A 21,148-nucleotide genomic window follows, 5' to 3' on the forward strand; every position below is an offset into this window, starting at 1 on the left:
TATATTAAACCTTATATTACTTTATAATATTTCCACCATGCTATACTATACACTGCTGCATTAACTACTAAATAATCAAAATATCTCTTAATTTCTATGTTTTACATTTTAGTAGTCATTCTAATAACACGCTGCTAGAAAATTACCCAAATACCTCAAGTGAAGCTATAAGGAATATATGTTTGTCTGACCTTTGGTTGACCTTAAAGTAAAACTCTTGTTTTTAAAAGGAAAAATTCTAAATATTGCATGCAAATATTAATTTAAGCATATATATTTAATGTTAAATCAGTATTAAATTAACATTTGATTCTTTTTTATGTAAATTTGCTACTTAACACACTTACCAAATTATTACAAACTTAGATATACTTCAGTTTTTATTGCTAATATATACTAGCTGTTTTATATTATATAAATAAATATAAAATTGTAATATTTTAATAATGAAATTTCATTAACAAGTCCAGCTGCTGATCCTAATAATTATAAAATATCCAGCTCTATGACCCTGTGCAGAATTTTACTGTTAGAGGAATTTTTATTATTATATATTTATGAATATTAATGATCTTACCGATGATGGCTTGGTTAGTGTGCAGTAAAGAGATAAACAGTGCGCTCCAGATCACCAGCAGCGCTCCCATGGTGAACGTCCACTAACTGACTCTCCTCTTCCCTTCTTCCCTCACACACTACTTCCTGCTCTATCCATCATGTGCTGCCATGTGTGTGTGTGTGTGTGTGTGTGTGTGTGTGTGTGTGTGTGTGTGTTACTAAATGTTCACTATAACAATGCAACAGATACTGCCAATTACAGGGATATTGATGCATTTTTTTATTAAGACAATGCAAAACCTCCCACTGCACACATTACAAACACATATTATAAAACCAGAGTACTGTACTACTACTACAACACTACTAATACTACTACTGGTACTGTTACTACTACTACTACTACTACTACTACTACTACTAATATTACTACTACTACTGTTAATACTAACTCTTCTACTGCGACTGCTGCTACTACTACACAACTACATTACTACTACTTCTACTACACTACTAATACTACTATAAATACTACTACTGATACTACTACTACTTTTAATACTACTACACAACTACACTACACTGCTAATACTACAACTGTTAATACGACTACTACTAATTCTACACTACTAATACTGCTACTGTTAATAATACTACTACTACTAATACTACTATACTGCTAATACTACTACACTACTACTAATGTTAATACTAACTCTTCTACTGCTACTGCTGCTACTACTACACAACTAATACTACTACTACTTTAAATACTACTACACAACTACACTACACTGCTAATACTACTACTGTTAATACGACTACTATTAATTCTACACTACTAATACTTCTACTATACTAATAATACTACTACTGTTACTACAACAACAACACTACTATTATTACTACTGGTACTGTTACTACTACTACACTACTATTATTACTACTGGTACTGTTACTACTACTACTATTATTATTATTATTACTACTACCGGTACTGTTACTACTACTACTACTACAACACTACTATTATTACTACTGGTACTGTTACTACTACTACTACTACTACCGGTACTGTTACTACTACTACTACTACTACTACACTACTAATATTACTACTGGTACTGTTACTACTACTACTACTACTACTACACTACTATTATTAACACTGGTACTGTTACTACTACTACACTACTAATATTACTACTGGTACTGTTACTACTACTACTACACTACTTATATTACTACTGGTACTACTACTACTACACTACTAATACTACTACTGTTAATACTACTACTACTACTGTTAATACTAACTCTTCTACTGCTACTGCTGCTACTATTACACAACTACATTACTACTACTTCTACTACACTACTAATACTACTATAAATACTACTACTGATACTACTACTACTTTTAATACTACTACACAACTACACTACACTGCTAATACTACTACTGTTAATACGACTACTACTAATTCTACACTACTAATACTGCTACTGTTAATACTACTACTACTACTAATACTACTATACTGCTAATACTACTACACTACTACTAATGTTAATACTACAACTTCACTTCTAATACTTCTACTGTTACTACTACTACACTACTGATACTACTACTGTTAATACTACTACTGCTACTACAATACTAATACTACTACTGTTAATACTACACTACTACTACTGTTATTACTACTACTACTAATACTGCTTTTAATACTACTACACAACAACACTACTAATACTACTACTCTACTAATAATACTACTGGTACTGTTACTACTACTGTTAATACTACTACTACAGTGCTACTCTACAACACTACTACAGAACTATTACTACTAATACCACTGCAGTTAATACTACTACTACAGTACTACTCCGGAACACTACTACAATACTATTACTATTAATACTACTGATGCTGTTAATACTGCTACTACTACTACAACAGTACTACTCTACAACACCATTATTGTACTACTACTACTACTATTACTACTACTGCTGCTGCTCTTACGTCCACTACTCTACAACACCACAACTACACTACTACTACTACTCTACAACACTAATGCTACAATACTATTACTACTTCTACTGGTTCTATTAATACTGCTATATTATAGTATTACTCTACAACACTACTAATAATACTACTGGTACTGTTACTACTACTAACACTACTACTGCTACTAACACTACTACAGTACTACTTTACAACACTGCTACACTACTAATATTACTACTGGTACTGTTACTACTACTACTACTAACACTACTACAGCACAACTAGTACAGCACTACTTTACAACACTATTACTACACTACTAATACTACTACTGGTACTATTAATACTACTATTTTGACTATCACTACAGCACTACTACTACAGTACTACTCTACAACACTACAATACTATTACTAATACTATACTACCGCTGTTAATACTACTACATGACTACATTACTACACTATAAGCACTACTACTACTACTATTCAACTAATACTAACACCACCACCACTACTACCATTCTACTAAAACACTACTACTACTATTACTTCCCTTGGCAATAATGCATCCGCTACTACAAACACTACAACCAAACATCCCAGCACAGTAAAATGATGTTTTTAAATGTTTTATTTTATTTTTAACATGAGCACAACTTATATGGCCAAAATCACATAATTATTAAATATTTACAACAAAAATAAAGAAACAAAATTACTTTTTTACATTTATTCTTTATTAATCTGGAGATCAGGACTCTCCTTCTTCTGAACCGGCTGAACCATGGAATAAACCAGATCACTCTGAGAATAAAAACAAATATAAAAATAAAATTACTACAGCTTATTTTAATATTTGATAATTTGCTATTTTATTTAATTAAACTATATTATTTATGAGAGGGTTATATATTATTTACCGGATTCACTGTGGGCGGGGTTTGTGGAATTTGAGGAGAATCAGCAGTTGGATTCTCTAAAACTGTAAAATTAGAACACTACAGTTATTACCACATACCTACAACATATACCTGTAATTATCTCTATATAACATTAAAATACTAAACCCAAATAAACATTAATAAAGTCAGTGATCATTGAGAGTATCTACCTGTAATTAACTCTATATAACTTTAGAATACTAAACCTAAATAAACATTAATAACGGCAGTGATCAGAGAGAAAGTCTACCTGTAATTAACTCTATATAACATTAGAATACTAAACCCAAATAAACATTAATAAAGTCAGTGATCAGTGAGAGTGTCTACCTGTAATTAACTCTATATAACATTAGAATACTAAACCCAAATAAACATTAATAAAGTCAGTAATCATTAAGAGTATCTACCTGTAATTAACTCTATATAACTTTAGAATAATTAACCCAAATAAACATTAATAAAGTCAGTGATCAGTGAGAGTATCTACCTGTAATTAACTCTATATAACATTAGAATACTAAACCCAAATAAACATGAATAAAGTCAGTGATCATTGAGAGTATCTACCTGTAATTAACTCTATATAACTTTAGAATACTAAACCTAAATAAACATTAATAACGGCAGTGATCAGAGAGAAAGTCTACCTGTAATTAACTCTATATAACATTAGAATACTAAACCCAAATAAACATTAATAAAATCAGTGATCAGTGAGAGTGTCTACCTGTAATTAACTCTATATAACATTAAAATACTAAACCCAAATAAACATTAATAAAGTCAGTGATCATTGAGAGTATCTACCTGTAATTAACTCTATATAACATTAGAATACTAAACCCAAATAAACATTAATAAAGTCAGTGATCAGTGAGAGTGTCTACCTGTAGTTAACTCTATATAACATTAGAATACTAAACCCAAATGAACATTAATAAATCAGTAATCAGTGAGAGTGTCTACCTGTAGTTAACTCTATATAACATTAGAATACTAAACCCAAGTAACTATTAATAAAGTCAGTGATCAGTGAGAGTGTGTACCTGTAATTAACTCTATATAACATTAGAATACTAAACTCAAATAAACATTAATAAAGTCAGTGATAAGTGAGAGTATCTACCTGTAATTAACTCTATATAATATTAGAATATTAAACTAAAATAAACATTAATAAAGTTAGAGATCAGTGAGTGTCTACCTGTAATTAACTCTATATAACATTAGAGTACTAAAGCCAAATAAACATTAATAAAGTCAGTGATCAGTGAGAGTATCTACCTGTAATTAACTCTATATAACATTAGAAAATGAAACTGAAATACCTGTATAAAGGTGATCAGGACTGGGCTCGTTTAGCACAGCTGGTTGAACTGGTTGAACAGTGGAATAAACCAGATCAGTCTGGAAAAAAATAAATAATTAAAACTTTGTTTAAAAATACTCTAGTTTATATTTATATATAACTTTAATAATAACTGTGACCCTCACAACATCATAAAGAACTGATTGACTTTGCATAATATTTGATTGAACTATTATTAAAAATATATATTATTGTGGTTATAGATTATTTACCGTATTCTCTGCTTGATTCTTTAAACCTGAATAATCAGAACATAAATACCAAAAAGTTATTACCACAGACGTACAACATCTACCTGTAATTAGGTCTATATAATATAAAAATACAAAACCCAAACAAACATAATAAAGTCAGTAGTCTCTCAGAGTATATATCTCGAGTTATATACTGAAATCAGTGTATTAATGTGTTTATTAATTTACCTAGTTTCACTATGTCAGGATCTCCTGCCAGACAGTAAACGGCTTCATAAATTCTGGGAGGGGAGGAGTCTGTAAGGAAATAGAGTTTAAGAGTATATAAATCTGTATAATACAAATCTGCCTCATGTTTAATTAATCTACCAGATATTAGTGTGTATAACCCCAAATCAGAAAGGTTTGGGACTGTACAACAAAAACACAGAATAATCCAGACATATTTAATTTATTTTATTAATATACACCCAGACAAATAGACAGAAAGACAGACAGACAGAAGACATACAGATACAGACAGAAAGACAGACAGTAGATAGATAAATAGATACAGACAAACAAACAGTAGATAGATAGATACAGACAGACAGAAAGACAGACGGTAGACAGACAGACAGAAAGACAGACAGGTAGTAGATCGATAGATACAGACAGACAGACAGGTAGTAGATCGATAGATCATGTGCTCACTGCCATCACATTCCCGCGTGCCGTCAGAGGAGCCTGTCTTGCCTTTTAGGCTACAGCTGAAAGAGCGTTCCCAAATTTGCTAAATTTCCTTCGGGATCAATAAAGTATCTATCTATCTATCTATCTATCTATCTATCTAGATACAGACAGACAGAAAGACAGACAGACAGTAGATCAATAGATACAGACAGACAGAAAGACAGACAGATAAACAGACAGCAGACAGAAAGACAGACAGACAGTAGATAGATACAGACAGAAAGACAGACAGTAGATCAGTAGATACAGACAAACAGACAGACAGAAAGACAGACAGTAGATCGTAGATACAGACAGACAGAAAGACAGACAGTAGATAGATAGATAGATAGATACAGATAGACAGACAGAAAGTAGATCAGTAGATACAGACAGACAGACAGAAAGACAGACAGTAGATCGTTGATACAGACAGACAGAAAGACAGACAGACAGTAGATCGATAGACACAGACAGACAGAAAGACGGACAGACAGTAGATCGATAGAGACAGACAGACAGAAAGACAGACAGACAGTAGATCGATAGATACAGACAGACAGACAAATAAATACACAGACAGACAAAGACAGACATACAGATACAGGCACAAATATAGATAAATAGATAGATAATTACAGAAGCCCATTATGTTTGAAGTTTATCTGGATCAGTGATTAACCGATTGTATTGATTACCAATAAGTGATTAGTATCACCACTGATCAGCTTATCTCAGTAAAACATACTGTAATATATATATATATAAATATATCTGCTCACCGGGTTGAGTGGCGGGAGCGGTGGAGTCGGGGATGGTGGCGTAAACATGCTCGTTCTCCTGAGCTATAACAGTACAGGAAATATAATTACAGTACAGGAAATATAATAATAACAGTACAGGAAATATAATTACAGTACAGGAAATATAATAATAACAGTACAGGAAATATAATTACAGTACAGGAAATATAATAATAACAGTACAGGAAATATAATTACAGTACAGGAAATATAATAATAACAGTACAGGAAATATAATAACAGTACAGGAAATATAATAATAACAGTACAGGAAATATAGTAATAACAATACAGGAAATATAATAATAACAGTACAGGAAATATATTAATAACAATACAGGAAATATATTAATAAAATACAGGAAATATAATAACAGTACAGGGAATATAATAATAACAGTACAGGAAATATAATAACAGTACAGGAAATATAATAATAACAGTACAGGAAATATAGTAATAACAATACAGGAAATATGATAAAAACAGTACAGAAAATATATTAATAACAGTACAGGAAATATAATAACAGTACAGAAAATATGTTAATAACAGTACAGGAAATATAATAATAACAGTACAGAAAATATATTAATAACAGTACAGGAAATATAATAATAACAGTGCAGAAAATATATTAACAACAGTACAGGAAATATAATAATAACAGTACAGGAAATATAATAATAACAGTACATATTACATTAGTGTTTAACGGTAACGTTATGATAATGTTATTAAAATACTGTTTATCACTTTATCACTGTTTATCCCAATTTATCACAGTGTATCACAGTTTATCACTATTCACTCACCCTTCTGTTTGGAACAGCGTCTCATTAGAACTACAGCCAATAGGACGAGTCCAGCCCCAACCACCACCACAGCGATAGTGATTCCTTCTGTAATTATATAAAATATAGATTAATAACTGCACCTATATTATATAAGCAAAGGGGTCCCACTTTATAATAAGTGTCTCTAAGTACTATGTAGTTACACAGTAACAATCCATGTAACTACAGTGTAACTACTGATGAAGTACACACTGTTACAGATTAACTACAGAGGTACAGGTTATGTAATTACACATGTGTAACAATGTGTGTGTACTCAATCAGCCCTAATTACATACTAGACAATAGCTGTGTGATACGTTTATACTCAATTATCACACAAACACTATTACATATATGTAAGTACACACACACACATTGTTACACAAGTCAAAATTAACCTTAATACACATGTGTAATTACATAACCTGTACCTCTGTCGTTAATCTGTAACAATGTGTACTTCATCAGTAGTTACACTGTAGTTACATGGATTGTTACCGTGTAACTACATAGTACTTAGGGACACTTATTATAAAGTGGGACCAGCAAAGGTATTGGGGCACCTACTCTTTATTTATGATTTCTTCTAAAAATAAGAGTATTAAAACAGTATATCCTGCTTTTGTTGAAGTAACTGTCTCTACCATCCTAAAAGACTTTCTATTAGATTATGAAGTATTATTTTATTAAGCGTTTAGATGCTGTTATCTGGAGAGCTGTTAACTTGCGGTTTCTGAGGCTGGAATTTATCCTGTACAACAGAGGAAACTCTTACTCTTCCTGATAACTGCCAGTTTCATCATTATAATGTTTTTAATGGTCTTACATAAGTCATTTTACTTAGTCATTACTTATTTGAGTAGTTCTTGCCATAATATGGTTTCTCTAGACTCTAGTGCTCTTATTGAAGACTTCACGTCCCAGGATGCACTTGTGCTCAACCTCCAAGACATGCCAGATCACATGACACTTTAGTGTTCAGGCTCACCGTGCTTCTGAGATTGCTCAAACCTGTGTTCCTGAGTATATATACCCCCTTTTTTCGCTCTTCTACGTTGCCTTTCTTTTGTTTTTGACAGTTCGCTTCTCCGACTATCCCCGTTGTTTTGTCATTGCCGAATTTTTGTGCGTTAGACTACTCTTTTTCCTTGCCCTATTGGTTGTATTTGGATTTTCTTTTTATGACCTCATTGCCTGCTCACTCTGGTATGTTGTTTGTTTATTCTGTCCTTTGGTTATTGACCCTGCCTGTCCCTGACTATTCTTATAAGCCTGATCTCCTATTTAATAAAAGGTGTGTTTGGCCTCTGTGACAAAATAAAACATAAACTCAAATATTCACTATTCACTGTATACCTGTAACTCTACCTCTTCAATACTTTACTTTAACTGATGCTCTCAAACACTTTATTAAGAGGCAAGAAATTCAAGTAATTAACTCTTGATGAGTTCAGCACAGCTGTTAACTGAAAGCCTGAATTCCAGGAGACTCTACTCTAAAATCTAATCCAGCAGAGATGTTCTAAACTGAATATAAACAATAAATCTGGGAAATCATGCTTCAATCATGCTTCCTCTTTCATATCCATAAACTGATTAAAAAGAAGAACAGAGATTACATGCAGATGCTGCTGTTCTTACATCAGTATGTCCCTTTTTAACATATAGGAAATATATGTGTTTATTGGCTGAACTGAATATATTTAATATATTTTAATTCTGTACACAAGACAATATTTTGCGAAACTATCAGAGTAAAAAAAAATACATTTTATCCTATCAGAACAGTGAGATCTAAAAACAGAGTAAGAGTGGGCGGGGCTTAAACACAATATTAAATGAACCAGATCTGACACCAATTTTACATCTATACTAATAATCTATATTAAAAAACTACTGTGTTTTGCAAAATGTTAAATAAAATAATGCAATACTTTGATTTTGTGCTGTGTTGCTTAATTTTATTTAATTGTAACTTTTATTTTTTGTTTTATTTACACTTATTTATCAGTATGGATATGCATATTAAAAATGTTAGCAAATCATTGAATTTAAACATTAATAAATTGCTGGTTAATACGAGTAATATAATACAGGAAATTGACAAATCCTGCACCTAACAGCTGGGGTTATGCATAGGGCTCAGCCAGGATCTACTACTCACTCAACTAACAACAATAGCAAAACCACCACAATCTGATACTGGCTCGACAAGGATCCAGAAGCACAGCCTAACACTATGTTCATGGTCCATTGCCTCAGCTGCCAAGTAACAGACCTACCAAAAAATAACCTATGAACAAACAGAATCCCTCCTTAATCTAAGCTCACTTCCTTTAACTATGGCAACAACACACTTACCTAAGCACAATCACACACAATAAATCACATTATAAGTTGCGTGAGCAGAACACAGCAACCACTACCATCTGATACTGGCTCGACAAGAATCCAGAAGCATAGCAAACTATGTTCATGGTCCGTGCCTCAACTGCCAAGTACTCAGACGTCTACAAAAACTCATGAGACAAATTATTACAAGAGCAGGACCACACCAATCCCCTTCATCCAAACTTTAACACAAACTTCAGTGCAAGCTCTTCTCAGGGGTCATCAGGCAGGCACCTTCCTTCGTCAGTGTTTCGCTGAATTAGGCCCATGAATTTTAAACTGGGCAAATGTTTATCAATTGCAGTTCATGTTGCCAATGCGTTCATTAGTATTTATAAATGTGAAAGCAACTTTTTAGTTTCTAAAAATGGGAAAAATAACAGTTATTAATCGTTAGTTAATGATGTTTTAATAAAAGTTATTATAAAGTGTTACCCTACTTTATTATTATTATTGTTTTTAATTTTAGCTCATTTATTTGTTTGTATTTTTAATTGTATTATGTAAAAGTTAGTTTTATCTTAATTTTAGTTTTTTTTTTTGTTGTATTAATTGTATCTTCTTTTGATCTTAATTTCTTATCAATTAAATCATTTAAAATCAATTAAAGTTAGCGGATTCGGTATGTTCACTTCAGTAAAAAGGAAAGTGTCTCACTGTGGTTTCCATTAGAAACCCCTCCTTTAGCTGATCCTGCAGATGACGTGGAGGATGTGGTTTTCTGACTATGAGTCGGTGGAGTTTCTGTAATACAGAGAAAACAAAAGCCTGAGAAGATTTCTGTGCTAAACTTCATCTAAAAATGGAGATGAAACCGAAACTTCATGTGAAGCGCTGGTCTTTAGCATGTGAAAGTTTAGAAGCGTAACTGTTCAGAACACTGTCGTATATATAGATCGCATTACACAATACATTCAGCTCTGGAACAAAATAAGATTTCACTTAAAAATGATAAGTTTCTTTGATTTTACCAAATTTAAAAACCTCTGGAATAAAATCAAGAGGAAGATGGATGATCACAAACCATCAAACCACCAAACTGAACTGCTTGAATTTTTGCACCAGGAGTAAAGCAGCATAAAGTTATCCAAAAGCAGTGTGTAAGACTGGTGGAGGAGAACATGATGCCAAGATGCATGAAAACTGTGATTAAAAACCACCAGGGTTATTCCACCAAATATGTTTGTAGGATATATGTGCATCAATACTGTTATTTAAAAATAAAATATATTAAATTGTTGCTGTCTCACAAAAACATTGCACCTCAACAAATGGCCGTTAGAGGTATAATTTAGTTAATAAAGTTATTAAAAACATTAATTTTAAAGCATTTCTATTGACCTATTCATTATGAAATTCTAATACAATCTGATACAAAAAGAATGCATAAAAAAACAACAAAATAATATTAGTAAAAAAGTATTGGGACACATGCACATCATATTCTAAACCCATAGTCATTAGTGTGTAGTCGGCCCCCCATCACAGCTACACTATATGGACAAAAGTATTGGGACACCTACACATTCCACCTACTGGAGTTTTTATACCATGTTTGTCCCCCTTTACACTAAATGGACAAAATTATTGGGACACCCAATAGAGTTTTTATAACATATTATTCTAAATTTAGACAAACATAGACATTAGTGTGTAGTCGGTCCCCCTATAAAGCTACACTATATGGACAAAAGTATTGTAATACCTATATATATATATATAGTATATATGTAGTCGGTTCCCCTTTATAACTACACTAAATGGACAAAAGTATTGGGACCCCTACACATTACACCTACAGGAGTTTAATGGTGGTTCTTACCTGTGCTGCTCTTTGCAGATGTAGATGCTGTAGGTGAGGTTGTTGAGGGAGCTAGAACACAACACACACTTATGTTTTAGTTAAATACTGGAAAAATAATGAAATAATAAAATACTAACAATAATGCAGGTTTTAACATTGTGTTTTATAAACAAAATAATAATGCACAGTATTTTTTTTTTAAATCAAATTTATAGTTTATATGTGCATAAATACTGTATATAACAAATAAAGCATTTCTATTGGTCTGTTTATCATGAAATTCTGATACGATTTAAAACACAACTACTAGTTTCAAAGTATGTCAGAATGTGAAAAAATGCATTAAAAATCACATTATATGAACAAAAATCATCTACATCAGCTTTTTATGACGTCCCATTGTAAACCTATAGTCATTAGTGTGTAGTCGGTCCCCTCTTTACAGATACACTATATGGACAAAAGTATTGGGACCCCAACACATTACACCTACAGGAGCTTTTACAACATCGTATTTGGTTTCTTACCTGTGTTGCTTGCTGTAGATGTGGGTTTTGTAGGTGGGGTCATTGAGTAATCTAGAACACAACACACAATGTTTTACTTATGTTTTACTTGCAGAAAAACATATAAATACATAAAATACTAACAATAATGCAGGTTTTCACTTTTTTGTGTTTTAGTAACAAAATAATAATAGACAGAAAAATATTTTAACATAATTTTTTTATCAAATTTATAGTATATGTGTGAATAAACACTGTATAAAACAAATAAAGCATTTCTATTGGTCTGTTCGTCATAAAATTCTGCTACAATTTATAGCACGACTACTAGTTTCACTAGTTGACTAGAAATCATCCCCAGAAGCTTTTATTTCGTCCCATTGTAAACCTATATGCATTAGTGTGTAGTCGCCCCCCTTTATAACTACACCATATGGACAAAAGTATTGGGACCCCAACACATTACACCTACAGGAGTTTAATGGTGGTTCTTACCTGTGCTGCTGTTTGCAGATGTAGTTGCAGATATGGATGCTGTAGGTGAGGTTTTTGAGAGAGCTAAAACACAACACACACACACTGATTTACTTATATTTTACTTAAATAATGGAAAAAATCATGAAATAATAAAATACAAAATTGTAGGTTTTAACTGTGTGTTTAAAAAAGAAACTAGTAGTGTAACAGTACAAAGAACTCATGGAGTTTAGAGTAACTTACAGTAAAATGTTACTAAATAAACAAAAAATTCATTAAGTTTCTAGGATATAAACGCCTAAATACTATATATAAAATATTATAGAGCATTTATATTGGTCTGTAATAAATTGATACAATTTATTACATAACTAGTTTCACATTGGGTTAGAAAGTGAAAAAGTACATTAAAAAACACATTATAAGAACAAAAATGGGACATTTTATAATGTCATTGACATTGTAAATGCCTATAAACATTAATGTGTAGTCGGTCCCCCTTTACAGCTACGATATGGACACCTTTTACCTACAGGAGATGTTTGGTTCATTTAATTTCACTAAATTTAAACCATAAAACATCTGAGTTTTAAAATGTGTGTTTAGACACAGAAAACCACACCAGAGCTCTGATTCTCACTGACTTATTAATACACTTTACACACAAACAGTAAAACTCACTGATTGGAGCAGCAGTTGGGGGATTGTCTCCACTTCCTTCTTGTGTTTTACTATTAGAGGTCTCTAAGACATTTTGCAGGAAAATTAAAACCATCTGTCCTCCAGCTGAAGCTCAACAGAGGATGGATGATGCAACAGAACAACGACCCAAAACATAGAAGTAAATCAACAACCGAACGACTTCAACAGAAGAAAATAAATAAATACTCCTTCTGGAGAGTCCTGACCTCCTGAACCCAACTGAGATGCTGCAGCATCATGACCTCAAGAGAGAGATTCACACCAGATATCCCATAATATTATAGCTGAACTGAAACAGTTTAGTGAAGAGGAATGATCCAGAATTCCTCCTGACCGTTCTGCAGCTCTGATCTGCAGCTACAGGAAACCATTGGTTGAGGTTTTTGCTGCTAAAGGAGGATCAACCAGTTATTAAATCCAAAGATTCACATACATTTCTCTTGCCACTTTATTTATCAGAAGCACTTCTGCTATTTAAACCAGGCAGGAGGAAGAAGTGTAAATACACTGTTGACGGGGTGTAAGATAATATATGATATTTGATATTAAATATCAAATATGAAGACTGTACTCTAAAAACAGGCCATTATAAATTCTCTTTTCTCTGATGTCACAATCACCCCACCAGTTTAGCCCCGCCCCCTCTCTTCTACAGCAGCGTGTGATGAGTAGCAGGAGGAGGGAGGTGTTAGGTGTGGTTATTTTGTGGTTAAACTGAGCACTGGATGTATTTTTATACTCAGCATTTAAAACTCATTCTAGAACATGCAGGTCATTTTCACTAACATACACACACATATATACACTGGCTTTCAAAAGTATTCAAACCCCTTAAACTATTTCACATTGTGTTACATTACAACCACAAATTTAAAGGTATTATACTGAGATTTTAAGTAATAGACAAACACAAAGTAGCACGTAATTGTGAAGTGGAACAAAAATGATACATGATTTTCTAAATAAAAACCTGAATAAAATCTAATTATTTAATGAGTTAATAGAATTAATCCAGCTGTGTGTGATTCAGTCTCAGTATAAATACAGCTGTTCTGAATCAACCTCAGTGGTTTGTTAGTGAACACTAGTGAACAAACAGCATCATGAAGAACCAAGAAGGAACTCATCATAAAGTTGTGGAGCAGAAGTTTAAAGCTGTCATGGTGAGGTACAGAATACAGACACGTGCAGATGTAGATAAAAAATAAATTTAATAATAGTAAGAGGCAATACCGTAAAACAGGAAACAGTCCAATGGTCGTACACGGGGCAAGCAGTATCAGAGGTGATCCAAAAACATACGAGAGACAGTCCAGAGTTCATACACGAGAGATCCAATATCAGAGGTAATCCAAGAGGCAGTAGTGAAAACACAGTCCAGGTAATACACAAGCAATTCAATATCAGAGGCAAAGGCAATAATCGGCGTCGAGAAAACAAAGGCAAGGTCATACACAAGATAAACTGAGACAAGAGATATAGAAACGCTTTGTAATGAGGAGAACCTACAATACGCGGCGTGGGTGTTAGTGTGGAGTGCTCTTTTATAGTGCCAGTAATCAGTATTCAGGACTTCCCGGAGGAAGCAGGTGAGGTGTCACGTGATCAGGTGAGTGCGTGATGTCAGCGGGTGGTGCATTCTGGGAAATGTAGTTGTTGACCTGAGAACCTCCGTTAGAGCTTGGTGTGGAAGGGACAGAGGAGCTAACAGCACCAAACGTGACAAAAGCAGGGTTAGATTATAAAAAACACATCCCAAGCTTTGATCATCCCAAACAGCTCTGTTTCATCAATCCATCATCCAAAAATATAAAAAGTTATTCTACACCTGTTTCTACAAACCTTCCTAAAGACATGAACCAACCATCCACCCAAACTGAGAGAGCCAGCAAGGAGAGCACTGATCAGAGAAGCAGCCGAGACCCATGATCACTCTGGAGGAGCTGCAGAGATCCACAGCTCAGGTGGATCAGGAGAATCTGTCCACAGCACAACTATAATAAGTCATGCGCTTCACAAATTTGGGCTTTACATTTGGCCTTAACATTTTAGCCTAAATTTAAAGCGCTGTATGTGTGGCGAAAAATTTATACTGCTCATCACCCTGAACACACCCTGATCCCCACTGTGAAACATGGTGGTGGCAGCATCATGCTGTGGGGATAAGCTTTTCTTTCTTCAGCAGGGACAGATGTTGATGGATGTTGATGGATGGAAGATGGATGGAGATAAATAAATACAGAACAATCCTGGAAGAAGAAAGCCTGTTGGAGGCTGTAAAAGACTTGAGATCTTCCAGCAAGACGATGACCCTGAACATACAGCCAGAGCTACAGTGGAGCTATAATGATTTAGATCAGAGAATATTCATGTGTTAGAATGATCCAGTCTTAAATCTCATTGATCTTCTGTGGAGAGACATAAAAACTGCTGTTCACAGACCAACACTCTCCATCCAACCTGACTGATCCTCAGCTGATTTATAAAGAAGAACAGAGAAAAAATATGCTGGTAGAGACAAACCCCAAAAGACCTGCAGCTGTAACTGCAGAGAAAGGTGGCTCTACTAAGTATTGGTATGGGGGGCTAAGTACATTTGCACGTCACCCTTTTTAAATTTTTTGTTTGATTAAAAATTTGAAAACCATGTATCATGTAAACCACAGTCTCTAGCTCTGAATCTCACGATACCATTAATACACTTTAATTTACTCACAAACAGTAAAACTCACTGGTTGGAGGAGCAGTTGTTGGTTTAGATCTTCCTGTTGTATCTCTATCTCTGGATTTCTCTGTAGAACAGCAGGATCCATCAGGAGAAGGAGTGCTGTGGTTTTTACCTTATAAAAAATTTTATTTTTAGAACATTAAACATTTCTTATCATGGATAAATGAATAATTCAATTTCTCTTGACTTCGAAAAATAAATTAGTTTGATAAATACGTGTGCAAATAATAAAATACCTGTTTCAAAACACACTACTACACACATCCTACTATTCCTCTTGTCCACAAATTTAAATAACTCTATAACTCTTTCTATTCAGCCTACCATAGTTTAACTCCACCCATTCTGGATTGTTTACATGTTTGTAATTTCTTATGTGTTTATGCACAGTTATCATGTCTACTGTATTAATATAGAATATAGAAAATAATACATAAATAAAGATATGAAAAACAATGAGTGAGAAGAAGTGTGTCCAAACCAGGGCTGCACAAAATTCAGAATTTCATAATTTAATTCAATTTAATGAATTAATTAGAATTGAATCCACTCTTGAATTAAGTAAAATAATATGGGAATCAGTTTCCACAAATTGAAAGTTGTTCCAGTTTGAAAGATGATGTTTTAAAGAGTATGTTTTAATGCTAATTTGTGGTCAAATAATAATATGTGTATGGAATTTATATTGTATTAATTTATATTTGTAATATTTGTTATACTGTATACTCTTATACTGTGTGATTTTTTTTTTTTCAAATTTAAATTCAACAATTTGATGGGTTTGGACAACTCTGGTCCAAACATTTGACTAGTACTGTAGGTCGTTCTGGATAATAATGGACTGTTTCCAGAATGCATACTGTTATATACTCTACTGTATTTATGGAATAATGTATTATTATTATTATTAATATTTGTGAACACAAATTAGAAATATAGAATAGAGTTAGTAATGGTGCTCACCTGCTGGTGGTGGTGCAGGAATCACTGTTAGATTCACTACAGGATCACTGTTACAGCAGTAAATCCCAGAATCAGATACAGAGAGATTATTTATCACCAGTGATAAATCACTCCATACACTGTATCTGTTCTCTGGATCAGGTTTGTATTTTTCAGTGTTTTCTCTATTTTCAGCTCTGAGGATGACTGATCTCCCTCCATCAGTGCATTTCTCCCAGATCACTGTACCATTATTACCACAGACCAGAGAGACGCCACTCCCCTCTGCTCCACTCTGACTGAATATTTCTGTAAAACACACATTAATATCATTAAACCTGCTCAACATACAGAATCATATACAACAACTGATTAAACACACTTAACTCACAACAGTGATCTATTAAACTCCACATACATGCTCACTAGATTGGCAAAATTATGTCATAGTAAAAATGTATATTTTGCATTTGTTTTGCCATTTACTATTGTTTAACTGTTTGTTTGCAGTTTACATTTAGACACTAAATATGCTGCACTTTAGTTCTGTGGAAGATATTTTGGTTGCATTACTTTATTTTTGTTATATTTTTATTGTTGTTACACTTCAATAATTAGCTAAGTTACTGTTTAAGAAAAAAACAAATGTTTATAGGTCTTCTTTGCAGTTATATTCATACTACAGTAAATAAAACATGTATATTTATTTTGTTGCAGTGGTATAATCTTGAATAATTTTTTTTAAATAATGTATTTTAAAACTCTTTTGTCCACCACCAAAACCACACTGAAATATTGTGATATTAATTTAAGACCATGAACTGATTAATCAGAGTTTATTAAAAGTGTATATCACTGATGTCCAATGAAAAACAAGTATCTCTTCATGTTTGTCGATTTGTAGTTTTACTGCATAACTTGAACAGATAACCTTTCTCGTACACTGTGCCAACTGACCATAATAATTACCTCAAAACTACACTGAAATAAACTCTGTTTTTCATTGACTTCCATTAAAAGTTGAGAAGGTTTGTTTCTCTCTTCTGTAAAGGTGCTGTTTTGGAGATTCATTGGACAGTGATGATATTGTTCATGTTAATAATAGAATTATATCTCATTGACCAAAATTAAGTTATGTGATCAAAATGTTGGCCATATTAAATGATGTAAAGGTCAATGCAGGAAAATACAACAACACTGTTATCAGAATCCCCCTCAAGGGGGCGCTCCCACTAGTTACTGACAGTAACCAGTCAGTCAGTCAGGTTCGTCATTCCTGCAGCCGGCAAAATATGAAACAGCAATCATAAAGAAAATAAATATATAAAAATATATATATAAAATAAAACAGCAGTAAATTATAATTTACACTGCCTATGTGTTTAAATGGTTTAACTTAGCAGCAGGTAGATTAGGAAAAAAAAAAGAAATATATATATATATATATATATATATATATATATATATATATATATAGATACTAAACACCATAAGATAATATATTTACAGGATAGCGTTGGGGTCCCCAAAGGCCTTCATACCTCCACTCCAGTGTTTTAGAGAGTTGTGAGGTGAGGGAGGTAAAGAGGTAAAGAAAAGAAACGAAAAAAAAGAAAAGAAAAGAAAAGAGAGAAGTGTGTAGATGTGGGTTGAACTCTGCAGCTGCTCTGAGGTCAGTCCTCCCACACTGACGTCTCTGACTGAAACCAGCCCTGATCATCTATAATGTGTGTTTAGACACAGCTAACCACAGTCTATAGCTCTGAAACTCACTTTACCATTATTACACTTTCACTTTACTCACAAACAATACAACTCACTGATTGGAGCAGCAGCTGTTGGTTTAGATCTTCCTGGTTTATCTTTATCTTTATCACCGGATTTCTCTGGAGAACAGCAGGAGAACATCAGGATCCACCAGCAGCACCACCAGTTTATATATAAAAACAATAAAAAGACATTAAAGCAATTATACATCATGGTGCTTTTACCTTCAGTACTTAAGTACATGTGAAAATAAATACACAAATATTGTCAAAAAATGTGATACAGTACAGGCCAAAAGTTTGGACACACCTTCTCCTTTTCAGTGCGTTTTTTTTTATTTTCAAGATTATTTACATTGTAGATTCTCACTGAAGCAGCAAAACTATGAATGAACACATGTGGAGTTTTATGTTCTTAATAAAAAATGAGCTGAACCTCCACAGTCACCGGACCTGAACCCAATCCAGATGGTTTGGGGTGAGCTGGAGCACAGAGTGAAGAAGACAAAGGAGCAACAAGTGCTAATAAACACCTCTGGGAACTCCTTCTTTTCATTTCAGGTGGCCACCTCTCGAAGCTCATTGAGAGAATGATGCCAAGAGTGTGCAAAGCAGTAATCAGAGTAAAGGGTGGCTATTTTGAAGAAACTAGAATATAAAAAATGTGTTCATTCATAGTTTTGATGCTTCAGTGAGAATCTACAATGTAAATAATCATGAAAATAAAGAAAACGCATTGAAAAAGAGACGGTGTGTCCAAACTTTTGACCTGTACTGTATACTATTTTTAGTCTGTAGAGTTTGAGGTTTTACAAGGTTTAGGAGTGTGTTTATGTGACACTACAGAAGCACATTTGTGAGGTAGGGCGATTATGTCCCTGATTATGTTGGATGAGAAGATCTGGCTCACAGTCAGCACACTACACACATTAATCCCAAAGGTAATCTATGAGGTTAAGATTAGACATGCTCTTCCTCTACACCAAACTCAACAGCTCATCCTTGTCTTTATGGAGCTTGCATTGTGCACTAACATGCAGTAGTGATGTTGGAATGGGAAGGGGCCGTCCACAAACTGTTCCCGCAAAGTTGAGAACATGAAATTGTCTAAAATCTTTTGAGGCATTAAGAATTCCTTTCACTGGAACTAGGGGGCCGAGCCCAACTACTGAAAAACAACTCTGCGCCATAACAATAATAATACTATTAATCCCTCCTCTACCAAACTTTTTGCCACACTTGCAGACACAATGCAGACAGTCACGTACCGTACCGAAACCCATTCCACTGTCGTTCCCAGTCTCTTCCACTGTGTTATAATATCACTGACAGTTGGCTGTGGAATATTTAGTAGTGAGTAGTGAAATTTCACGACTGGACTTGTTGCACAGTTGCTGCATCCTATCACGCTGTAATACCACAGTGCTGGAGTTCACTGAGCTCCTGAGAGCCCGAGACCCATTCTTTCACTAGGGTTTGTATAAGCAGTCCCTTGAATATAATGATTTGGATAGGTAATCGAATATTTTTGGCACTTTAGTCAATATAGTGGGCTTACTTGTACTAATATTATATATATATAAAGTAATATTGTACTTTCAGTTTCTGTACTTACAACTCTAATACAGGTTTTGATTACTTTATCCAACACTGACGTGTCAAAGACTGAACTATAAAATAATGTTCATAAATCAGTGAAATTTCTATTCATTTACGGATTTTTTAGTTTTTAAAGAACCACATTAATCCACTAAAAGATGAGGATCACACAATCTCTATTCTCTATGATCTGTAAATCGTATAATCTGGATTATATAATAATAAAATTAGTGGATTACTCACCGGACCGGGCCGAGTGAACAGAACTCTGGATCATCAGAACTGATAACAGCAGGATCTTCATCATCTGATCTCACAGTAGATCTACAGCTTCAGTCCAACTTCACTTCTGATTATCAGACTTTAAACAACAGGAACTACCGCCTTCACACCCTCACACTCTTTTTACACACACACACACACACACACACTCTATACAGTGTTCCTCCTTCCGTCTTTATACACACTCCCTCACGAAGCCCTTCCTCATATCACACAATCAGCAGAAGTGCTGAAGTTCTAAACGTGACCCTGTAGAAGATCTATAATAACCTTTACTGCAAGACTGTGGCTGAATGCAATCAAATCCTCACAGAAATGTGAGTCTAGAATCCACACTGTTAAACTTGTTAAAAGTTGAATTTAAAAATGTAGAAACTGTAGTTGAACTCTAGTTGAGGCCAAGCCAACTACTCTGCACTACTCTGCACTACTGCACATGCTCAGTTTGACCCTTTCTTTAGTTGAACAGGGGTCCACTGAGCAATTCTGCAGGGGTTTCCACCTG

At 33.7% G+C, this 21,148-nt stretch overlaps 1 protein-coding gene and 1 long non-coding RNA gene across 2 annotated transcripts; both read right to left on the reverse strand.

Annotated features, from left to right (window-relative positions):
• Positions 1 to 3,202: 3,202 nt before the first annotated feature.
• LOC125790055 (uncharacterized) lies at positions 3,203 to 12,804 on the reverse strand. Its single transcript, XM_049473166.1, has 11 exons — positions 12,643 to 12,804; positions 12,169 to 12,219; positions 11,660 to 11,710; positions 10,495 to 10,581; positions 7,423 to 7,509; positions 6,587 to 6,649; positions 5,322 to 5,390; positions 5,112 to 5,137; positions 4,859 to 4,937; positions 3,507 to 3,568; positions 3,203 to 3,390 (listed from the first exon to the last, which is right to left on the reverse strand). Exons 2-11 carry the CDS (start codon positions 12,209 to 12,211, stop codon positions 3,316 to 3,318), a joined length of 642 nt encoding a protein of 213 aa, XP_049329123.1. The 5' UTR covers positions 12,212 to 12,219; positions 12,643 to 12,804; the 3' UTR covers positions 3,203 to 3,315.
• Positions 12,805 to 17,222: 4,418 nt separating this feature from the next.
• On the reverse strand, positions 17,223 to 20,776 carry LOC125790062 (uncharacterized). The gene is made up of 3 exons (XR_007430003.1): positions 20,605 to 20,776; positions 18,817 to 18,882; positions 17,223 to 17,305 (listed from the first exon to the last, which is right to left on the reverse strand). It is a non-coding gene; the product is annotated as an uncharacterized LOC125790062 (long non-coding RNA).
• Positions 20,777 to 21,148: the final 372 nt, after the last annotated feature.

This window comes from Astyanax mexicanus, unplaced genomic scaffold, assembly GCF_023375975.1.
Source record: "Astyanax mexicanus isolate ESR-SI-001 unplaced genomic scaffold, AstMex3_surface scaffold_34, whole genome shotgun sequence".
Taxonomy (NCBI): Eukaryota; Metazoa; Chordata; class Actinopteri; order Characiformes; family Acestrorhamphidae; genus Astyanax; species Astyanax mexicanus.